The following is a 24,792-nucleotide window of genomic DNA, read 5'->3' as shown; positions in this document are numbered from 1 at the left end:
TTCTTCTTCAATCCCAATTTCTGTATGTTAAAGTATGTATATGCCGTTGTAGAATACAGGTGTAGCAAGAAAAGTCTTCCTCTAAGAAAGTACTGAAAACACATTTGAATCTCAGACGTAACAGTCGTGCACGTGTTTAATCAACATTTTGAGACAGAAACTCAATGATACAAAGACACACCGTGACCACATTCACAGAGACTTTTTCAGCACTGGGACCGTCACGGAGCACAGGAAATACCGGCAGACAGGTCACGGACATGAAACTGAAACAAATCTGACGTTTCTTACAACTACAGCCTGTTTTTTTTGTTTTTATTTAAAGAAATATCGCATGAGCTCTGTGTCGGAGGAGCGTGTGAGTGACGTGTGATGTGGTTCGTTCAAGAGGGAGAAGACTTTAACCGGGGGAACGAAGCCAAGAGGCACTTCACTAGTGATTCTTTAAAAAGGTGCACTGAAGAGCGCTCGCCCCCCCCCCCCACCCACCCACCCCTCCGTCTCTTTACTCCAATCCGGATCTAGTTTTCCTTTAAACGCTAAGGCATTTGGGCTCAAGTAGTCACAAAAATGCTTCGAAGACCTTCAGTGAAAATGTGAGTGACCCTATTTACACGTTCAAAATATGTGCTGTGACAAATAGAAAGCCGAGCAACGTAATGTACAGGAACTCATTCGTTCCTCCATCGGCACCAATGAAAAGAGGTGTTTTCATGAGAGGAACAATTGCAAGTCTTACATCATCGGGGTCATGGATCAATGACAGCCCTCTGCACTTCGCACAGGTGAGATGACGAGTCGTCTCAAATCTGTGCTTCTCTAGGGAAAGTCAGCAGCTCGAAACAAAGCTGGACAATAATCTGAAAATTCAACACAAAATAGGATCTAAATGTCTCAGTCTATTAGCATTCTTCTTTACAAACTTCTTACAGGTCATACATTTGTATACAAACACGTCTGTGACGACTCGCCGCGCTTATGTGGAGGATGGCGTGCAAAAAGTCGGCCCGCCAGAGACGCATCCAAAAATAGTTTCTGGCCTTTTTACTTCAAGAAATCTACATTTGAAAGACTTCAATTGACTAGTTCTATAAATTAAATCACGATAAGCAGAAGAAAGCGCTACCTGCTTGTGAAATGATTTCAATGCAGCCATGTGTGAAAACAAACACCAGGGGGAGCCATCGCAGCCCGCTGGCCACTCCTGGAACTACAACTTTGAGCTAAAAAAAAAAAAAAATGTAAAGTTGTTGGGAAGAAGGAGTCTCTTTGTGGCAGCCGAGCTTCAGGTGGAGTCTCGGCACTGGAGGGATAAAAGAAGAACCGCGTGGTCAGTTTGTGTGTTTTCGCAGACGTGTGACACGGAGCGGGCGGCAGGTCTCACCTGACGGGGCTCAGAACAAGATGGGCTTGCCGGCAGTTTTCTCCTGGACGTAGGAGGTGAAGCGCTTGAGAAACTTGGGATACTCCCGCTTGGCCACGGCCCTGAGCACGGAGGCCGGAGCCCAGCCTCCTGGATTCACTGCACAGACAACGGGGAGACCAGCTTCAACAACTTTAGACGACACATTCACACACTCAAAACTTTTTTTTCCCCACTATGTCTTTCATAGTTTTCATTTAAATTTGACTCTTTTCACTAAAAAAGGGAGGGTTGTTGGTAAGATGGGTCTAACAAAGGAAAAAACATTATGAATTAAAGACAATTTTAGCTATTTCCAGGAGCCAAATAAGCTTCTGAAACCTGTAGAAACCAACCAAATATATTGGGATATATATTCCCAAATGTGACTAGTAATAATACAGTGGATCGTTCTGATGGAGGAGAAGCCAGCGGCCTCCTGCATTATTCGGTTTGACGTTCAATAACATTATTCTGCACGCCAGTGAGACTTTCGGGGGACTGGAATCAATCATGCCAAGCTTCGGCAGCAGACAGGAACACACCATTGGCGACGTAGGTGATTTTACACAGGATGTTGTCTCTGCTGATCTCTTTATCTCCCTCCGGGGGGCTGACCAGGGTCTGGCAGATCATGCCGATGTTGATTTTGGCACGGACACACTTGTTGGTTGGCTGTGGGAACGAGAGCAGACGAGAGGATGAACCAAAGCGGCGGCGCCGTGACTGAATGGCGAAGAAAACGAACAACAACAACAACAACAAAGTAGTATAAAAACAAATTGCCCACCTGTGCGTCGTCGTGATCCACGGAGAAGTTGCACACCAGCCAGGTGTCGGGGTCGTTCTCGTTGTTGGCGATGATTTTCCTCATGGCGGAGAGGTACAGCACGTCTCGCTGAGACGCCGGCCACACCCGCTGCAACACAACAATTTGTCATTTCAAAAGTCAGAAACTCTCACGATGTCATTATCTACAAGTTGTTTTTTTTTTAAGACGCTCACCTTGTGCGTCTGATAGACAATCACCGCATTTTCCGACAGCGTCTCCACGACGTTGAAGTTTTCAATGGTGGCTGGAAGAAGCACAAAGCGGTGTTGGGACGCCAGGAGGATTTAAAAATGACCTGAAACCAGAGTCTGGAGACTTACTTTCCCAGTCGTTGCGGTAGGCGGTGTCCCAGAAGTAGTGGCAGACCTCGTGCCCGGTCACACCCTTCACCGAGTGCGTGGCCTTCAGAGGGTCCAGGACGATGCCGTTCTCCTCGACCTCTCTCCGGTACACCTGCACACATTCAGAGTCAAACACAGTCAGAAGAAAAAAATCCTGCTAGAAACTCCGCGTGACAAAAGAAAAGCATCCAATATTATTCGATCTATTAAAAGACTTTAGAATAAAGTTGGCAAAAATTGACGTTTTTAACCAGGTCCAAGAGATGTGCAATTTAAAAGAGGAGGAGAAAAAAAAAACCTACCTTCATTTCTCCTTCTTCTACAACCAGCTGCCAGTTGGCGTCTCCACCGACATCCTGCAGGGAGTAGGTCATGTGACTCTGCACCATCTCCTCCACCTGCAGCAGGAGGCCGGGGACAGAGCGAGAGGGGGGAGGGGAGGGAGATCGATCATGTAGCGACAGTTTTAAAAGGCACTCAGACAGAGTTTGTACCAGACGGAGACGACAGCTGCACTTAAAGCGCTGCACCAACACCTGCGTGACACTAAAAATACAACCAGGCCCAAACGGCGCATCTTAAGAAAGGACAAACTATGACATGATGCCGGATGGGAATAAATTGATGGTTCATTACGAGACTGACTTTGTTTGTCAACAGCCATTCGTCTGACAGGCAGCGTCTCCTCACAATCCGATTAGCTCGTTGGCCCGCTGAACTAATGAGTCTCTTGTAATCAATGATATCAGGTTTCACCAGGATATAAATGAGGCAAGACAGATGACCAAAAAAAAAAAAAAAAGCAACTGATTTACAATCTATACGGCTGACCACCACTGAATTTCTGTAGCAAGCCTCTGCATTTACTGGGAAATTCGACAGTCATGCAAACGCCGTGTTTCTCGCAGACAGGTGGAACAAAGGAAGAGTGACTGGCTGAAGTCTGGCAGCATGTTTACCTCGCGGCGGAATCTGTGGACTTCATGGGGAGGAGCAGGGGAGGACAGACTATGTGGCTACAGGGAAGACGAGAACACAGGGAATGAGGGATGAGCAACGGAACTTAAAAAGTTATACACAAAATAGGCTGTGAAAAGGACGAAATAAGGAAGAGGGCGAGGGCAGAATGGAGGTGAGGAAGGTGGGAATGGTTAAGGTCGCAAGGGACAGAAGAGTGGAGGGGTGAACAACCTTGTCGGTGAATCGGTGCGCGCCGGTGCTGGAGTAGACGTCTCCGGTGGGAACTGGGCTGGACCTGTGGATCCTCGTCTTCTCAGTTTGACACTGGACACAGACAGACAGGTCGTTTGATTGTCAACTTTAGGTTCAAACAAACGTGAAATCTGTGCAATGCCAGTGATCAATCTGGGAAACCTCATTTTGTCACAACACAGCATGTCGTATCAAGAACCACCCAATCATATGTATTATATTATATATCACATAACAATAAAATAATACAGGTTTACGATCATCTCTGGAGTTCGTCTGAGCTCGTGTTTACCCGTTCTTCTATTTTGTCTTGTCTGTCGAGCGCCGCTTCAACTGCGTCGAAAAATTCATCCTCGTTAATCAGACTGTTGGGACCTTCCTGCAAATACAAGGAAAATAAATATTACTTGAAAAGCTTTTTACAAAATGTATTCTTTTACTGCATTACGGGTGGTTTCACTGTTGCCTTACCTCATAATCTGGACCTCCGAAGTGAGACTTTTTCTTCAGCTCGTTGAGGGCACATTTGTAGCCCTCTTCTATTCTCCGCCTCTTCTCCATCTCCTACACACACAGACATTCACACGGCGACTTCAGAACAGCCACCGGATGAAACGTGGCCTTTTGTGCGTGTGCTGCATCGATGCCGATATTACCAACCTTATCCAGTCTCTTTTGCCAGCTGTCCTCTCTCTTCACCATGAGGTCGATGCAGTGGGACAGGGTGGCTAAGATTCCTGCTGTGGTGGCCTTGAATGTGATGGCTTCACCCTTAAAGTCTATGCCGTTGATTCCTTTGGGACTCAGGGACTGGAACACTGCAGAAGAGATCGCATAGGAAGGATTTGTCGGGCTGTGAGGGATGAAGCTTCGCACGTACACCTGCTCAAACGTTTAGATTATAACAAAGAGTTTTTCATTTTATAGAAATGCAGAGAAATCCACTTATGGCTTCAGCAGTTAGTCAAAAGGTTTAATCTTAAACGTATTTACTCGGATTAACACTCACACACTGCAATGATTCACTACAACTGAAGGCATTAAATATCTTCGAAGGTTCTCGAAACTAAAGTTAAAGATTGTGAGATTAAAGCTAATGCTGCGCCTGCAGCACCCAGTCCAGTCTGTCTTCACCAGTTTGCAGTTTTGCTTTTTGTTGCATTCTGAGTTCTCAACTCAGGACAGACTGGACACGAAAGGGACGTCTTTATAATCCAAACATATTTATTCTATTGAATGCGTTTATTTATTTATAAGACTTCAAACCAAAGATTTCAGAACAACGGTTGAATAAAACATGCACATTTGACTTCAGGACACAAAATGATTGTGAACTGGCTCCTTTAAGTCTCTTGAAACCAACAGTTGAATTTCTTATTTTTATCTCTCATTTAAGTGTCTTTTTTTTTTTACGTCTCTGTGTGCTGATTAATAATCCTGCTTCATAACAACAAGTCCTCAGGTTGCAACATCACAAGCTCTTTTTTTTTGTCCTCCAATAATTGCGTTCCTGTGACTCAGTATTGTCTTTATTGCTCCAAAGAGAAATATGTCGAATATGGAAATGGGCTTTTATGGCTTTCAGTGAAAATGACTTACATTTTTCTTTGCTGCCGTTGTTGTTGTGCAGGAACTCTCCATCTGTGCGGGTGTTCGGAAAATCGTCTTCGTCATCCTCAACAACTGGAAAAAAAAAACAAAAAGAGAAATGTTACAACATGTTTCAAGTAGTGGAGGCTCCAGGACAGGCCAGCGAACAGTGGCCCTGTCCCAAGTCGAGCTCGGGTTCAGAACACCATCACACTGACGGAACAACACGACAATGGTCTGATTTCATCTTCAGAATGGAGAGAGGGTGAGGGAGGAAAAGGGGGAAGGAGAGAGAGAGAGAGAAACAAAAGCAGGGCTTCATTCACGGCGGTCATCCACAGGCGCCCAGTGCAGGCTGCCATGAACAAATGTGCAGCCAGCCAAGATGGGATGATGAAGAATAACTGCTTTCTGAGTCCCAACACACACACACACACAAACACATTCTTCACAAGAAACAGAAAGTTTCTCCACAAAGACAAATATTTATGCAATATTAACACACCATGCTCAGACATTTGTCATATTTGTCTAACAGTTTTCACTTCAGTTCGAAGGGACTAACAAATTTACATCAAGTCAAGCTGCGGTGTCACTCTGTACCATTTTTATTCTGCCATGCAGACCATCCGCCCAGACGAAAACAACTTCTCGCCAAATAAAACTCACAAGCACCGCAGAAGGATTCACAAATGTCACATGGTTCTACATCAACATGCAAGCCGAAGCCGTGACTGCCAAACAAATACATTTTTAACAACAAATTTTTATTCTAAATAATTGTGTAGATCCCATTTATTTGTAGCTCATTAGAATCCTAATAATCTTTCCAACAATAGTGGAGTCGTTTCTCACTTTTGTCCCTCTGCAGCTCGTCCTTGGACACGGCGTCAGCGCAGCTGTCAAAGTACTTTTGAAGTGTGTCCACCTGTCGGCACAGGATGTCTCTGAACGTCTCCATCTCCGCCAGCTTCTCTCTCAGGCTGTGTCCCTTCTGAGGAAACAAAAGACGAAACGGACCGGGGAGGAGTTTGTTTACAGTTCCTCAGACCGCTGTGCAACCAAATTACCAGCTTGTGTGTGTGTAATTTCAAAAAAGACAAACATCTCTCTGGCCCAAGGTGCACAAAGTCAACAATGAGCCAGAAAACTCACCTTGAAGGAGGACGTGGAGGTGGCAGAGTAGCCGCTGGTGGCTGATGTGAGAGACAGCATGGAGCCATGTCTCCGCAGGCTGGACTCCGAGCCATAACCAGAATCAGCCTGAAACAACCCCCCCCCCCCAACAAACAATCAAACATGTGGAGAAGAAACAGATCAAAACCATGAGTTACAGAGTCCAAATGTATTGTAAAGCCACTTGCATATTTATATAGACAAGAATCACAAACTAAAAGGGATTCCGAGTTACGTGCCCAAAAAAATGGCAGAAGGAAAATAATAGTAAAAAAAAAAATTAACGGCCGTTTAGGATGGTAATCTTTGCGCCTCACCTCTTAAAGAGGCAGGCATAAGAACTAGAACTGATCCTTTGATCCATGTATAATCTCAGTTGTAGCCGTCTGTCTGGTATGAAGTGTTCTCATCTGGCTTCAATTATCAGATTTGTGACGGTTGTAGCTCAGTGCCCTGCTTTACCGTTTCTAATGCCACACAAATGAGTCACCGTTTATCCTGCACAAAGCAAGTGGATCATGCAATACTACATTTCTGTGTTCCAACAACAACAAATAAGCCTCCTTATTGTACCACGTACAAGTAGAAGCAGTGAAACTTCTATTTTAGATTAATTATACCTAAACTGACATTTTTACTTTAATTCTTCATAAACTAAATTGATAATCCGTGAAAAACAGTCATTTTTAGGTGCTCATTGTAAACATTAAAAAAATAAATTTTTTAAATGCATGCAACTTCTTAGTTTATATAGCATGAGTGCAGTATTGACCATAAAATTAATAAACCTTCCAGTATTTGTCAAGAGATGTGCCTCTCCATCTTCACACAACTATCTGCTCTTTTAATCTTTATAATTTCAAGTTCATTGATTTGGTTTTAACCTTATTTCACTTTTAATCAAGTAAAACTGTTCATTATTGAGCATTGGTTAAATTATTAGGTTATTTTGCGTTACTAAAAGTAAATCTATATCCTGATGCCATTGTGTACTCTTTCACAGAACACAACATTGTGTATTCTTGAGTAAAATGAAATGCCCCTTTCCTGCATGTGTAAGAAAACCTTCCCCTCAGCAGCACTTGACACAGATTCAGTGTGCTATACTGAAACATCAGCTGGCTTCTTGTAAACCGGACAGGTTCCCCTTTTACATAATCACTCGGCACCCAAAATAGACGCAGTGACAGGAGCAAGGAAAGCTTCAACAACAGTGAAGTGTCTCCTTTAGGAGACACTTCCTATTTCGACCACCAGAGACCGCTAGATGTAAAGGCACGTGACTGACAATTAAGAGGAGCCAGGGGTTACTGTCGGTCAATGACCAGAAGTAGCTCTCTCTCTCTGCTCACATGGATTTCAGTCGCTGCTGCTTTTGCCCTTTATCCGACATACTGCTGCCTCACTGGCTTCATCAGCACAGAAGGTACCATCTCACTCACTAATGGATAATCTGATCACAAGAAAATCTCAGCCAGCAGAGACATTGTTTGAACTGCATTGTGAGGAGTCAAAAATACAAAATGTGGTCGCAGTAAAAGGAACATTTGTCAAACGCTAACCTGCTTAAATGTAAATGTCCTTAAGCCGCTTGTGGCAGAGTAAATATTGCGTTTGTGCACATAGACGTGTATTTCCAATTTTTCTAATTGTATAAGATAAAGAAATCTACTCAATAAATCAAGACAGGGAGTATGAGCAGTGTTTACGGTATCCAGGATACAAGTGTTGTTTAGCATTTACAGCTGGAACATCTTCCAGCTATAGGAGGATGGCCGTGTTAGCTGCAGTGTGTTGTGTCTCCATGGAGACGCTGGCCGCTGAGAGCTGTGAGTAATTTGGGTTAGAAGAGGAAGCGAGGCCTTCGAAGAAGACGAAGAGCGTGAAGCGGTGACTCATTGTGGGTGGGATAGCCGGCTATACATATTGTGTATGTGCACAAGCCAGACCCCCCACCCCATTGTCTGAGTCACCAAAGCCTGACTAAGGGAGGGCGGGGGGATTTCCCAAACCAAGGACCACGGGAGAGTTGAGTTGAGGTGTGGCGACTGCTCTCTCTCTTTCTCTCATCTGTCAGACAGACCGTGGCTCTGGCTACAACTGCTCAAATCTGCTGCGGATTAAACTTGTGCTTGGAAAAGCTCCTTTGCGACTGCTCTCTTGGTGTGATTCATTTGCGAAAGAATCCAAGGCATCCAAACTCAAGACTATGCACTATAGAAGTGATGCTGCCCAAACATACAGAACACCCCCCCGCCAGAAAAATAAAAAAACAAAACCCACTCCTCCAGCGGACTTTGAAATGTGTGGTAGCAGTAAAGTTTGATTTATTTATATTTTTGACCAAGCAAATTGTCCACACTCGTCTGAGATCTGCTTGCATGTGTGACATGTGCTGATTGTAGCCTGTTTATCGGCAGAAACATCGTCTTCCCAGCATCTATAGTCTCTGACCTAGAAGATCACAATAAAAAGGACTACAATCTACTTCTTTTGTCCTTCAATCTGAGTAAAGACAACAGCTGCTACTTCTACCTCGAGATAAGGCTGTTACAAAGGCTGGAACTGGAGTCGAGTTGGACACACGAGACGAAAAAAAACTAAACGGTTGAGATCACATTACAAATGTGATCAGCTTTCAGATATGCACCAAAACAAAACACAATAAAAGTGTCAGCACGTGTTTGGAAAATGTAAGAAATGCAGACTTTGCTTTATATATAATTCATACATCAAAACAGCACAACACAAATGCCCACAAAAACCGTGTGTACTGTGCAAAACACACGTGTAGCGAGCTCCTACAGTCTTGCCAACAAACGCACCAGTGGTGGAGGGATGATTATTGTTCCAGTGACTCCTCCCTTCTCTCTTCTCCCCTCTCTGATACTCTAACAGAAAACACACAACCAGTACAAAGTAAACACACATTCTAGGACATGATTCTCATTTGTTAGAAACGCGACAAGGATTTTTCTTTTTTTTTTTATGCTCTTGATTGTTATTGTTTTGGTGTTAAAGCATGCAAGACTTACTCTGTGCAGCTCAATGGACTCGATCCACTGGTGTCTGTGCTCGGGGTCTTGAGCTCTGAGATACCAAACACTGTCGTTGACGCTTATGTCCAGTCGGCATTCGTCAAACTCGTGAGGCTGAAATAAGACAAAGAAAGAGGTTACCAAAAAAAATCTCAAAAACATGGGTATAACAATGCCAAACTGCCATTGTATCGCAGTGGGTTACTGAAGCAACTTCACATTAATCTGCACAAATGTCAATCTGCACATCAGCCTTCAGCCACATGTTTCACCCATCTGCTTGCACTTAACCACATTTCAAATCAAAATGAACTGAAAAAGCAGCCGCCCTCAAAGACCACATGAAATGAAAAGCACATTTCCGGAGTATATGCCTGGGTTAACGGTCTCTTCAAATGTGAAAAATGTGTATATTTCTTTCTTTCCTGTAAAACACGGTCAATTGTATAGAGATGTACCCTGCGATCAGAGGAATTTCCTGATTCAGGATCTAATAGAAATGCATTTGTTGTTTTCTGGGGTCTCCCCTCTGTTCCAACATCTCCAGCTTTGGATGTCAGCTTCAATGTATGTATAAAACACACATGCAAATGTCAAAGCGAGAACACGCCTTCCCAACTTTGAAGAGGAAATCAAATATCCCTCAGGCTTGGATGGGGATAGGCCAAAATCACAGAGTTTAAAACAGGCTTCACATGCAGGCTCGATACCTCAGGTAACCTCTGTTAACTGCCCTTTACTTCTCATAGCAAGAGAAAAGGCAAATCTGCATCGAGCTCAGAAGACCACAGACAGAGAGGCATCTGTGAGAGGTGGCCACGCGTGGAAAAGGCCATTAAAAATTACACCGAAAGAGCAAACTGCTAATCTATCCCCTGTATGTTACAATCTGCCGTGACAATCTGTTCCTGGTAGGCTTTAACTACTCCAAACAGGTCAGTCTCACTCGCTCTCCCTCTATGATATGAATTCAATGCCTTCAATTAGAGCTCATCTATACACCTCAAAGGGAATGAAAGACAAATAAGAGCGACACCTCCATTTTATAGACGCCGTCTCAAAGGAGGAGCAGCAGCAGTAGATAAGTGGCCTTTTGCTCGCATTTTGCAGCATGAAGCATATTCTTAATAGCCCTCCAGTGTGCTGTCAGCATTGTAAAACTGCTGTGCTGGTGTGGCCAGCAACAGAGTGTGTGCCTGTGTGTGTGTGTGTGTGTTTGTGAAGACGGCGATAGCAGTGGTATTCACCTGTGTGGTAATTACCAAAACGTACAAGTCCTTTTGAAAGGGCAGGCCCTGGGTGAGTCCCAGGGCTAAACTGATCTCAAGGTCTGATCACAGAGGGGGGGAGAAAAAAAAAAAACAGGCTCAGTCAGAGTCAAGGACAGAAGCTGAATTGGAAAGGAGTGAAGGCGCAGAGGCCATTTTATTTTTTATTGTAAGCGGCAGGGGAAAATAAAAAGATCCGCGAACAACGGAATGAACACATCTGGGCTCTGTGGTTTAAGATGTTGGTAATGAACAGCCCTTTCCTAAGAGGAGGCCAGGGACCGACAGACTGCGGCACCGGCGAACAACAAACACATCGGGTCTGAATGAAAGGTGGAAGGATTGAAATGAACAGAAGCAGCGTTTAATTAAAGCAGCCATCGATTATTTGGATTAAAGAGTCGATACGGTATTGTGAGAAGAAAAAAAACTGTAATTATACTTCATTGATTCTTCTCGTCCACTGACTATTTGATCAATGCAGAATGAACTCGACTTAACAACATTATCTTCAAAAGAAGGGATCCTTTCCGCCCCCAGCATATAGTGAAAGGATCAATTTAACATCGCAACAATGAAGCCATTTAATTCACTTGTATATATTTCTGCTAACAAAGCAACATTTTATTATCATGTTACCTTCAAACTTTTGAATATCTATTGACATTGTCTGAAACATGTTTTCAAACATGCCCATAAAATGAGATTACAGACAAATTGGTCTTTCGTGTTTCTCACAAATTGTCCAATGTAAAGATTAATCAGTTTAAAAAACTGTTTGAGATCATAAAAAGATAAACAGGATATAGGAGCTCCAAAACTGTAAGGCTAACTTTGGCTTCTTGCTGATGAAAACTGTATAGAGGCGTCGAATTGTAATTTGAAATATTTTACAGGACAGTACTTCTAATTAGAAACAGTGCACCAGCAGACTAATAAACGTTCCATAATGCTGCTTTTACTAACATTCCCCTACAAGACAGCGACTTGGTGGATATGGAAAGGACCAGATACTCGGAGTCAGTAATGAACACCAGAGAGTGAATCATGGAGGCTTTTCTAGGATTTAGGAGCTGCCAGCCGAACCTGAAGGGCAAACAAGGAAGGAAGCGCGTGTCCTTAACCCCACATGAGTTATAAGAAAAGACAAAAGAACAGCAGTTGGCTTCAACATCCTCCTTCCTCTGCGAAATCCAGGATTGCATCAAAACAAAACTAAAATAACACTCCGATTGAACTTTGACTGCCAGGTCAAATACTTAAAAGCCAAGTTAATCTGTGAAAGTAAAAACAAAGAAAAGTTAAAGCCAGTTGAACTGCGAAGGAATAAAAAAAAAAAAAAGAAAAGAAATTGGCCACGATAGAAAATTAACTGGTCTTTCCAGAAAAATCTGCAAATGAATGACAACATTTTCATTCATTTAAATTTAATGGAAGAGATACATTTCAGGCATGGAAGAAAAGTGTGATAGATTCACATATATACCAACAGATTGAAAAATTCCATTGACATCCTAACCACTTCAATACATACAAGGGAAAAAAAAAAAAAAAAAGCTAGCTAATGTTTGCCTTCAATTGGCTTTTAGTCTCATTTGGTTGCTAGGTACGTTAGAAAATTAATGGCTCTTGACCACCTCTTGACCACGGGGTCATGGGTTTTGTGATTAGTAAACAGCATGGAGCAATAAAAGCCTGCACTGGGTTCGAGAAGTTACTGAGATCCGAGGCAACAGGGGGGGGGGGGGAAAGTAGCATAATCCACCACTGAGAAGCGACTTTACAAGAGCAAACGACATGCTGACGATGGACACGGCCTCCTGGAAAGACAGGCAGATGAAAATTTTTTTTATGTTTTACTCTGTATGGAGTGTGTAGTTGTCTGCTTGCATCTGATGAATTAACACTGGGTTATGCAGAGCAGAGTCAATGAGAAAACCTGTTACTCTGTACGGGGTGGAGTTCATAACAGACCCTAAGGAGGGTGCACAGGGCGAGCAGGCATATGAAACTGGATCAATGGCTATTTTTGATATGGCTGCAGTGAAGCACTTTTCTCTGAAGGTAAAAAATAAATAATAAAGCAAAAAATCAATGCCAAGATTATTTTCATGGGTCTAAAATAAATTAAAAAAGGCAGCAATTGTACGCAATCGTATGCCATGTATTTATATATATATATATATAAATAAATAAAGATTTAATGTAACCATAAGAGGATTCAATTGAAGAAGACCCAGGAGAACTGGTGTCTCCAAAGGCCAGCTGAAACTGAACTTCACCATCAACCAGTCTGACAGGACACCTGCTCATTGAGAAGGAAGCTAACGTTACTTCAGAGAAGTGTGTTGTCATTCTTTGGCTTTTTCACTGATGAAAAACCTCTGCCAGAATTGCTAAAGTCTGTCAGACACTTCCCTTTTTCATTGAGTTTCCTGGAGTGACGTATGATTCAAACTCGTCCCTCCTGATGTTAAAAAGATTTGTATTTGTGCCTGGGTTTTGGAGAGTTTTACAACAACTTATGAGGGGAGTGTGTTTAGGAGGGAGACGGGCGAGACAGAAAGAGGGAGTAACAAGTAATATAATGCCAAAATTTAAATGATGAGACAAAACAGCTTGACTCTGTCTACTCTTTTCTTCAAACATAAACTTCCTACTCGGCTTCAAAAAGGCTCCCTTTTCAGTCTACTCGCTCCCAACCCCTTTCTGGGCTGGTGTACGTGTCTCCGGTCACAGAGAGCTAAAAGGACGCGAGTACAAAAAACTGGACGAGCTGAAACCCATGCAAACACTGAAACCGCCCCACAAAAAAAACACGAGTGCAGGGGGCCAAATGCATTTCCCTGCTAATGTCAACAAATGTAAATAGTATAATTAGTATATTCCAGTGTCTTGTTTTTGCAGCGTTAATACGACAGCTTGATGGCAGGAACATCAATGTGGGGACTTCCTGACCACCAACCCGGGATCCTTGTCGCCCTGGAGAAGGAAAGTCTGACTCACGGGCAAAGGAAAGGAAAAGGAAAGCTACATCACCAAGGGTGACATTAGAAGAACAATCTGTCAAGTCCACACACGCATATACATATGTTTGTTGACCCTCCCTATGCCTTCTACTACAGAGGAAGTGACATACTATGAAGAAGAGTTCTCATTTCCTGGAGCTGACAAACTCCACTACATCATCCTGCTCAACCCCAATCTGCTCTCTTTTCTCAATCTTTTTAAAGCTTTCAACTGATGTCTGCCACATCCAGTGTTTCTGTATTTTGCAGATCTTGCACTGATAGAACATCGATTCCAGTGGGGGAAGGAGTTTCAAGTAGGGCAGCCTGCTCCATTAACTGGCCGTGCATCTAAAAATGGCAATGGTGGTTGCCAGCCTTTGCAGGTGAAGCTCCAAACCCACATTAGCGGCAACACAAAACCTCCGACAAGCTCCACATTCACACACACAGCAGAATGACAGTGTAGTAAATGTCAACTCACAGTTGCTTTTTAACATATTTAGTTCCTCATTAAATGTGCTGTAGCTTTTTTTGTTTAACTCAGTAAATGCAGAAATCATATTTCCATTGGCTCACGATCTGCATTCTTGCAAAAAAAAAAAAAAGACGCCAAGTTGACCTTTTCCCCTCATATTTCTGAAATATTTACACACTAACCAACTACTTAGTCTATAAACCAATCAGCAGCACCAGAGATGAAAATAAGCAGCATGAGGACTTACTAAATGTTATTGATAATCCCTAATGTCCCTAATGTGACAACACAAGCAATTTGACATCTTTTTTATGTGAAAAAAAAACAAAGAAAAATGGCATTTTTCTTCTGCAGTCAATAGCAGGTCTCAGGAGAGGGTGCTCAATCTAGAACCGATGCACATTAGTGCAATATGAAATATTGCTAAAAGGAATTAATTGTGAGCTATAAAGTCACTACAAGCCTTTGCCAGCATCAAGTCTCCATAATGCATGATAATCGGAAGCCTCATTGATTACAAACCGCAGAAATTAGATAGAAACAGCCAAACAAACAAGAATGAAACTGAGTGAGGCAGCAGCTCACCTGCCAACTGAACATAGGGAATATAAAGGAAATAAATTATTAACACTATCTGGCTAAAATCTCCATTTAATCCTGTGCTGAATAATTAATGTTTGCTGAATAGGTGAGTTATTGTTTAAACCTGCCTTGTACTAATGTGGCTGTATCAGTGCCATTCGTTTTTATGAGCATCTTGATCCACACACATTGGACATTAATTGTGAATGGCAGCTTGTTTGATAAGCAACATTATGGTATTGATGGGTGTACCGTTATTCCAACAGACACAGAGGAAACCAATCTAAACAAGACAAGAAACTAGTAGAATGCAGTGGAATGGAAAAACTCAGAATTGAGTTGATCAACACTTTGAGATTTTTTTTGCACTATTTTGAATTGAGCTGTAGCCGTGATTCTTCCACAATTAACAGTTTTACAACTCAGGTTTAACCAAGTTTCTCAACTACAGTGTCCACACTGAAATCTGTGAAACTTCTGACTTTCCACTAAGCTGTATGTATAACATATAAACATGTGTGCAATCGGTTTTATGTGAAAGTTCTGAAATGCCACAGGATTATTTTTATTATCCACTTGAAGGTTAATAGGATTTTTAAACAGATGTATCGTATTTATTTTCCTCTATTAAATAAGCTTTTTGAAGTGGTTGCTTAACAAATAGTTAGTTTGTAATATAACATTACAGCCATAGACGAGTCAGTCTTTGCATCTTCCTTGTCGAAATGCTTAACTATTATATTTTTCAAAATTGTTTTTTGTACCCCTGTAGTATTATTGTCAGATTAGCGCCAAGTCCTTTTCCACTAGCCTCATTGGAACACTCTACATCCTGGTCCATTTGTACTTGAGAGTTAAGTTACCAAAAGGAGACATACTGTCAAAGCTGGTGAGTATTTTCACTCAGAAGCAGCAAACGATCATGAAAGAACCGTAGACATTAGTATTGTACTGCTCAAGCTGCAATTTTGAAGGCAACATCTCTGTTGGAATGGGAGGTTACGACAGCAGAGGCACCACGCAGAGGTTAATATTTACAGACGCTGGGAATGAACAAAGCTGAACAAATACTAAAAGCAATGTCTGCTTTACGCCGCCTGGGAACAGTCACTTATTCATTTCCCTTGTTACTGTTTGGACAGAGACACGGCGGCTGACCCGCGCTCGCACTGCAACACCCCGAGAGGTGAAAGAGTGTGAACATCCAGTGACACAACACTGTTGACGCATCGAGATGCCCGTGACAGGATTTTAATGAAAACCCACGAAGCGTTGTGTTCTGTGTTTAATTACTACATGATCCTGCTGGCTAATCGCCGCATATCTCCGTCTAACCTACACAATGACACAACAAAGAAGTCTCATGATTCAGTGAAGTGTAACCACACTGCAAGCTGCAACAGTCACCTGACGAGCTGCTTTTCCCTCAGGCATAACTTGGGACATAATCAGGAGTTCTTGGTACAAACGCACATGCTGTTTGTGGAATTTCAGGGCGAAGCTTCTCAATTTAATTCCTTTGCGAGTTCAGGAGAACCATATGGTGCATTACTGACATCTGAATCACATCTTGTACGTCCGATGCCGAACTTCACAAAAGCATGTGAGGAGAAAGAGAAAGGGAGGGTGGGAGGATGGAATGTCTGTGGAAGTTTGTGTTTGCACTTGGAATTTTTCCTCATGTGCTCCTCAGGTCATCTGCTTGACTCTTTCAGGTTGATTTTGAAAGCTGATTACATGACAGTTCCTTCTAAAGAAATGGAAATTTAATACAATATATGTTAGGCTAAACCGGCTTTGCTACAGAACAATAATCATGACCACGATTACAGCAGTTTCGATTGGCAGCACATACAAAATTAAATGAGCTGCAGTTCATTCACCACCTGAAACAAATATTTAGAAACTATGCATGCACAATAGGAAAAAAAAAGCTGGTTATTGCCATGCATTTGCTTCTTGAGCATCCAAAGCCATATTTAGACCCGAATACCAAACTCTCTTGGGGCTGCAACATAGTTCTCCTGCTTTACAAGCAGCATTCATTCTCGAAAGAGATTTTTGCCAGTGCCAATATTGCACAAGTTTGACAGGAGAGCAGTCGGCCACTTGTAGAGGAAAACATCTTAGCAGTACTCACAGTAATAACAGCTTTGCTCAGGCAGAGGGAACCCCGACAGCCGTACTCGGTTTCATCCTGAGATTTGTAGTAGCTCAGCGTGTTGTTTTTCAGCACCACCCAACGGTCCTGCCAGCCATGGATGTAGTTTGTCCACTGAAAATAAAAATAATGTTATGGATATCTTTCTGCACTGAGAGAAAAGAATAACAAAAAACGCGGACACAATGTGAAGGAACACATTTTCACATTTTTCAATAAGAAATCCTTTCTGACTGAAGAGGTTTCTGCTCAGGAATACTTTCATTATTGTTGAGTTGATTTGTGATAGATTATGCAAAAATGTTCAAAAAAAAGCTTCCAATCCCCGGTCTCATGAAGTAAACACAAGATATTGACAAATACTGCTGGAATCAAACACTTATAGCTTAAAAAATACTGATCATCAATAGAGATTATCTATAATTTGCGGCTGTACTTCAGGTTGTTGTGCAATGAATGAGGAGAAAAACACAAAGTTTATATCTAACTTGGGTCATCTGCATTTCTGGGAACATTTTAGTCGTGACATGTAATGTGTAGCTCATTAATCCTCACAAGACTTGTGACGTCCGTAGGGCTTAGCATGATTGAACAGGTGAAGGTTTCTGGATGGAGATCTGCGTAATCTCCCAATATGCTTGCTTAGCGGGTCAGCGTGCAATCTGTTTATAGACAACCCATATACCCAGAGATTAATACCAACATTAGCTGGCTAGCAGCTTACCGAATTAAAACGGTGGGCAGTTCTGCCAAAACAAGACAGCCAACAGAAGCGGGCTGAAGCATATGGCAAAATAGGTCAGCAAGACTTTGTCTCGCATCAGACTTAACAAGTCTGTTTATCGGACAAAAACCGAACACGCCAACAATGGCTTGTGTTGTTGTTGTTATTCGCACAGCCCTCTCACTTATTTTTCAGTGTCACAGGAAATGTTTTATCTGCACCTTGCATAGCATTGTCAGCCCAATATTTACAGTACCATTGGACAGTTGCCCTCAACACATACTGAACCATTTGCTCTGTGCTCATTGTTATTACAGTAGGCATGGAACAGGAATGTGTGACAGGACAACTCATCAATGGGAAAAACTCTTTCAGGGTAATGACTGTTCTGTTGGTTGCTGTGGAGCACTGTGCTGTGTTGTTGTTGTTTTTTTAGAATAGGTTATGGACTTGTGACATGTATATTTTATTTTAAAATGGTTGTGTTGGATGGTTGTAATTTTTCAGTTTAGGTAGTTTCAGGTGACCTTTAATCATACTAATGGTCTAATTGATTGAGTAAACCTCTTACTATCAAATCAATGGCTTTTTAAAAAAAAATGTATAGATTTCCATTGTAAAAAACATTTTTCTTCAGTTTTCGCTTATACTGTCAGACACAAACAGCATGATTCTAGATTAGAACTGGAACAAGGTAGAGCAAAATGATTTTGTAACAGCGTGCAAGACTTCTAAAAACAATGATTTTTAAAACAATTAAAGCTTAAAGAGAAAGACCAACATCTACATAAAAAAGTGACAGTTGACCTAGAAAGAGGTGTTCAAATATTTAGCAAAAACCAACAAATTCAAGGGAAGTGTCATATGTTTGGCACACAGAAAATGTGTTGCGTCTCTGACTGTTGAAGACAAACAAACAAAAATGTCTGCCTTTAACATTAATTCTGGCAAAAGCAGTGCATACTTTGTATTGAACTGCTGCACTGCACGTGTATCGAGTCAAAACAGATGCTCGCAGTAATTGAAAACAGCGGGGATCTGCGCATATTTTCGGAGGGAGAGGTTCTTTCTGTAATCACTGTGAGGATTACCGGTGTCACAATGTTGCAATGGGGGGGACGAGGTGGACTAATTATGGATAACCATTTCCCCCCAAAAATAGGCACGGAGGGATTCGTCATAACCTCATTTCACCTCGACATGTAGACGCGTCCCTTCCTGGAAGTAACATTTGGGGCAGACATGATTGAGCTCAGCTGGAGAAATTCCCGTTCGTTCGAACGTGACTCACCTTGCTGAGGACGCCGCTGAACTCGGCGATGCCAACGGGATGTCCAGGCTCCTCTCGAGGCTCCAGGTCGTCCTCGGAGCCGGAAGAGTTCCAACTCTGGTTGTCTGACATTTTAAATTTCTTCCTTTTTTTTTTTTTACCGCAGTTCCAACACCAAGTCGAGCATACAGCAGCTACTTCAACTGTGGCACGTGACGCTGTCAGACGAGTAAATGACCGTGTTAGCTGATTTGCCCGGACATGAATGACCAATGACGAAGGAGCAACAGTTCACAGAGTCATGTTGTGTCAATATCGACTGATTAATGGGGCTGAGAGCAGCAGGAGTTAACCCTAAACGGTGGAGCGTTTTGCGGGGGATCGATAGCCGGCTCCGACCGGGTGAGAGTCGACGCCGGTTAGCGAAAGGGGCTGCTGCACATTATGCGGTGGAGCGGTCCAGGTAAACGTTTAGCCGAGTGCGCGCGCGTCTTCAGCTGTCAACACCTATATTCTCTGGCATGAAAATCAACGGAGAGCAGGAGGAAGTCGCAGAGGCGGAAGAAACGCGAGATGTCAAGAGTGTGAGCGGAGGCCGCGGAGTCCGTCGCAGACTTCTTCAGAGGAGCGCTGTGGCCCTGGCGGCGTTTGTTTTGCTCCGGGGTCTGGTGACAGCTCTCCAGCTCAGCGCCATGTTCAACTGACGTGCGGAGCTTCCTCCTCCCGAGAGGTGTTGGTGCGCGTGTTCCAACTCGCGTGGTGCGCAGGGGCGCTGGCTCAGGTGACGTCAGCAGATCCACTCCTAAAATGGAAACAAGCCCCGCCCCTTGTTTATACTAATGGAAAATACATATCTGGGAGACAGCTCTAAAGGACATATCCAGCAATAAATATATACAAATCACTTTAGGATATTACAAGAAATAAAATCAATATAATAATAAAAGAACACTTAAAAAAAACATAATAGTACTGTCACAATTTCCATTACTATTGGAATATATTATTACTCCAATTTTGTTTACAAAACTAATTAAAATATACGAGTATTGAAATATTCTAATAATATTTCGAGAAAAAACCCATAATGTACACATGAGTGTAGAACACACTGGAATTACGTAAAACAACTGAGAGAACTGTGAAATATCACTGAGAGTGGTTTTGAAAATATACACTATTACATGGAGTGGTAATGAAAATGGAAAAACGGAAGACTCACGTTCAAATGCACTTGAAAATGTGAGGAGTACGAGGAAATGTTGTAGAGTTACCTGATATTTTTCCTTTTCTTTTTTTTTTAAGACAAGTCATACTTGTTGCTACTACATTTACTGGGAAGCAGTTGAACATTACTTAAAATTCAGAGTGCAGTGCAACGTTCTTTGAGTAGCTCTACAAAGTAGAACTAGGTTTATAAAACAAACAGAGTACAGAACCACCTCAGATAAGAAGTGGAAAGAAAATTGCGTAAAATACAGATATAAAGGCAAACAAACCATATAAAATATCTGGTATATGTAATTCCTTTCTGTTAAACAGTGATCGCTTTCATTATAATATAAATTCAACTTGACCTGATCAGACATTTTATGAACTTGTAATGACGTGATAAGGTTGACATAGTCAATGTATATGCATAAGACATGTTCCTTCCTTTTCCATGTCTCCTTCCCTTTGTTGACTTAAGCCTGTACCTGTCCTGAACTTGCAACAGCCATGAGTCATGTGATAATCCTGAAGCACTTTAGCACATAGACAAACACATGTCTGTCACATTGCTATCCCTAGACACAAACACACACACACACACACACACACACACACACACACACACACACACACACACACACACACACACACACACACACACACACACACACACACACACACACACACAACCCATTGTCTTGTGAAAGTGAGCAGCTTTTAGCCAAATCACGGGTTTTGTGAGTCTGTTGCACTTCCACCCGTCCTTAAGATTCCGGAAATGAAGAAAAACCACAAGACTCCTATTAGCAGTAAAATGAAACTCTTCTCTCCCATTAAAAGGAGAAGTGAGTGACAGGAAGCTTGGATTATGGACTATCACTCAGTTAACAGCTTTATGTTATTAACACTGCAACCACTGCAATGAAATGAACTGAACTCAATTATAAAATAACGCACAAAAAAGGAGACAATTTGCAGATTATTTCATTGTTGTAACTATACTTCTTGCCAATAAATCTTTTACTGTTGATAAAAAGCCTACCATTGCAAGTGCAAAACAGTTTATTCTGCTGTTGGGTGCATTTGATGACCAATGTAAATTGATTAACTGAAATTAATGACAAATAAATCACACAATTCTTGAAAAATCCATCAATAATAAATACATTCCGTGTGCATGATTGAAATTGACCTCTATTATACAAAACCGTGGCATTTCATGAACATGTTTGACTGCTCTTTTTCTCTGCTTTCATTCATCTGTGAGATGGATACTGTTATCCTAATCCCCTAACTGAAATCAGCTGCCAGTCCCCTGGCTGGGGAGGGTTCTTTGATTTAATCACAGTGACATACAAATAGTCTCTGACCAGGAGTCAAGGACCGTGACTCAGCCGGGGATGACCAAGACGTAATGTGATGAGGTCACTTCCTCTTTCTGAGCTGCATTTGGCTCCAGGGTCAGAAGCAACAAGTGACAGGAGGGAAGGAAATCAGCTGCGCTATCAGTGTGGATAATTTTACTTCATTGGTGTGTCATATATTTCCTCACAGGCCGGAATGTAATCATTCTAGTATCAACTCAATAAAAATATCCATGTTGCTTAAAAACAACAGTGTGCTACCACAGTTTTCCTCATGTGGAGTCATTCCTTATTCCACAAAATGTGAAATAACGTGACTTGGGAGGCTGGTTTCAGAAAAAAATGGAGCAAAATAAATCCCCACTAAGAAGTTCACAGCTTGGCCTTTCTCGTGTGCCCTCTGCTGGTGACTCTTGCTGTCAGGCTCACCCTGTTTACAGTGTGGCGTGTTCAGAGTGTGTACACTGTGTGCATGCACAGGGTGTGAGGGTTTGTCTCATCAAGGTGCAGCAGCTGTGACACTAATCCTGACGCCATGACACCCCCAATGACGACATGACGACCTGGAAAGAGTCTCCAGGAAACCAAGAGGAAAATGAAATGTTTACAAGCTGCATGCGTCTGCGTGAGTGCAGTTTGCAACAATACCCTGGACCCTGAAGCGCCATCATCAACTGAAGCTGCAAGGAAATTATTAATCTGAATGGGAGTGTCTCCATTTTCTCTTCAAAGTTTAATTTCACAACATCCCCGCCATCATCCACAGCAACAATAATGTCAAAAATAGATAAATCTTTAACAATTTAGATGGAACACAATACAAAACATTAGTAGTAGTAGTAGTAGTAGTAGTAGTAGTAGTAGTAGCATCATTATTATTATATTATGATGATGTATGATTATATTTGGTTTCTGTGCCTCACAACACCTTTAACGAGTTGTTTCAATATTCAGCAATTACTAAAGTTGATCATTGACATTTAAAACAGCTGCAACAACCAAAGGAGACAAGCTTTTGGAAATACCACCCCCTGCTGACTGAAGACCTACAATGGAGATATAAATCAGAACTGGTGAAAACAAATAATTGAGTGCATCATAATCGCGAGTCTTTCCGGAAAAACGAACATTTCTTTGTGTATTTTTTTTTTTAACCTTTTACGAATCAGGTAGACACAACATAAAATGTTCATGTTGTGATTTATTGTAGCATGTAGTATATAAAATCACAAGCATAAAGAAACATTTGACAAATCAACCCATATCAATGAATAATGAAGTCATACCAGTCCACCATATAATATTAGAACATTTACAGCATGACACATTTAACTGAAGAGACAGTTTCAGTAAATAAAACCCTACATAGTGCAGGCACATTAATAACCAACCAAATCAAGATATCACAGTCCTGCTCGGAGGATGTCTGGGCAAATGGTGAAAATGACAGTAGACATCAACAGTTTCTAAAAAAAAAAAAAAAATTTTTATGTACTAGTGAGGACTATAGTAAATCACAACTGAACAGCAGATGGCAACAAAGTCAGCAGATAAAACTATTTACCTTTTTGACCCATATGTTGGAATTATTTGAGCTTTTTCAGCCACCTTGCTTCCTCAATGAACACTCCCAGATATTTGCAGTGTTCAACCATATTGGAACTGACTGCACCCTTAGATGTTGATTGGGGTCACCTCTGCCAGGGCCTAACCCTAACCCTGCACCTAACTACCTATTGGAGCTGGTGTTTTTTGCTTTTCTGCACAGTCTTGAGAATTCAGGTTTCCATAATCCAGCAGTGGATCATTTGATTCATTTTTAAGATTTCAGTGATAATGCTGTAATCTTTTAATTTATAGATACTTTTTTCTTTTACATGCCACGTAGATAGACTTAGTGTCAAAGCAAGCTGTTGTCTGTGTGTTGTATTGTCCTGCTGCTCAGTATGATTGCAACAAAGAAGGACTTGTTACTGGATTTCTGATACATTTTGTTTTATATATTGTCTGATCTTAGTATTATTCTATAATTGTACTTGAACACACCATCTATTGAAAAGCTTAACAATATATAATAACGTCTTCCTCCCTCTCTACCAGCAGGCGGCAGTGTGGCATTCTGATTAATAGAAAAGTAAACATGCCCTTGTGAGTCTTTAAAACTTTTGTTTTTAAATGGCTTTAAAAACAGAGATGAGATGAAGTGATACAACAATGCCAGTGAAGATTTCTTGTTAGCCGGTTTTCGGTCAGATATTCCAGCGGAAAAAAAGAAGAAAGAAAGTGACTGATTATGCACATCATCATTCAAAAATTCAATAATTTGTCTGCAGTTGCCAAAAAGTAAATGAAATATGCCAACTGACTGTTCGGAGGGACTGTAGGCAAGATCTTGATGCTGATACTGATGATACATAGACAAAATTTAAAATATCCGCAGCAGTCATGAATAGAAGTGATGACTAACAATAATGAACTGTACGGTTAGTCCATTATCAATCTGATAAATAACACATATTTACACATGTTTATATTAAATACCAGCTGTCCATCTACAAAGTCTGAGCTGGCTTGAGTCCAGAAAAATGCATTATGCATTTGTGGGATGAGCAACAGTTTTGTCAAATCCTCTCTGTCTCTTCCAAAGAGATTTTCCTTTTGGATGCTCTGGGAATTTTGCTTCTCGTGTGTTGAGACAAAAACGACCAAACTGTCAAAGTACAAATGGTCTTCTGTTGTATCTGTCTTGTATTCCAGGAATAAGAGTACGCAACACAACGCTCACAGCAGTGCATGAGAAAGTCTCTCTGAGGTTACAGAAGTGGTGCATCCGAATACAAAGAATGTTAAGATGGGAGGCGGAAACAGATAACGCTCCGAGGCCTTGTGCATGTGAGAAAACAGACAGAAAAAGCAACATAAATCAGTTTCTGGCCATAAGGGATGTAGCAGTGCCAGGTACGACGGTATGACTCCTTCGGAATACAATGGGATGTCTGTGAAGAGCCAGATAAGTGAAGCGGTTTCCCACAGTAGCTGAGCTCAACACACAAGAAAGTTAGTTTTTGCTGATCATAGCAGCAGTAGTTCTAAAACAGTGTTGAGCTCCCCAACTACTGACACTATGACTAAGT

The 24,792-nt window shown here is 41.7% G+C and overlaps 1 protein-coding gene across 2 annotated transcripts; it reads right to left on the bottom strand.

Moving 5' to 3' along the window:
• Window positions 1–122: 122 nt before the first annotated feature.
• LOC308140539 (ceramide transfer protein-like) lies at window positions 123–19,833 on the bottom strand. 2 transcript variants are annotated; one of them, XM_080510358.1, is made up of 19 exons: window positions 19,104–19,833; window positions 17,068–17,202; window positions 9,589–9,705; window positions 9,379–9,444; window positions 6,533–6,640; window positions 6,233–6,371; window positions 5,387–5,470; window positions 4,448–4,605; window positions 4,259–4,351; window positions 4,080–4,166; window positions 3,767–3,859; window positions 3,535–3,591; window positions 2,878–2,973; window positions 2,555–2,687; window positions 2,408–2,478; window positions 2,193–2,321; window positions 1,948–2,077; window positions 1,385–1,522; window positions 123–1,303 (listed from the first exon to the last, which is right to left on the bottom strand). In XM_080510358.1, the coding sequence occupies exons 1-18, from the start codon at window positions 19,212–19,214 to the stop codon at window positions 1,395–1,397; spliced, it is 1,935 nt and encodes a 644-aa protein (XP_080366484.1). In that variant the 5' UTR covers window positions 19,215–19,833; the 3' UTR covers window positions 123–1,303; window positions 1,385–1,394. The 2 variants fall into 2 exon arrangements, with proteins under 2 accessions (XP_080366484.1, XP_080366485.1); XM_080510359.1 differs by lacking the exon at window positions 3,535–3,591.
• Between the last annotated feature and the right edge of the window lie 4,959 nt (window positions 19,834–24,792).

This window comes from Blennius ocellaris (genome assembly GCF_963422515.1).
Source record: "Blennius ocellaris genome assembly, chromosome: 15".
NCBI classification, from domain to species: Eukaryota; Metazoa; Chordata; class Actinopteri; order Blenniiformes; family Blenniidae; genus Blennius; species Blennius ocellaris.
The sequence above is the reverse complement of the archived record's forward strand: the minus strand, read 5'-3'. Positions and strand labels throughout refer to the sequence as shown.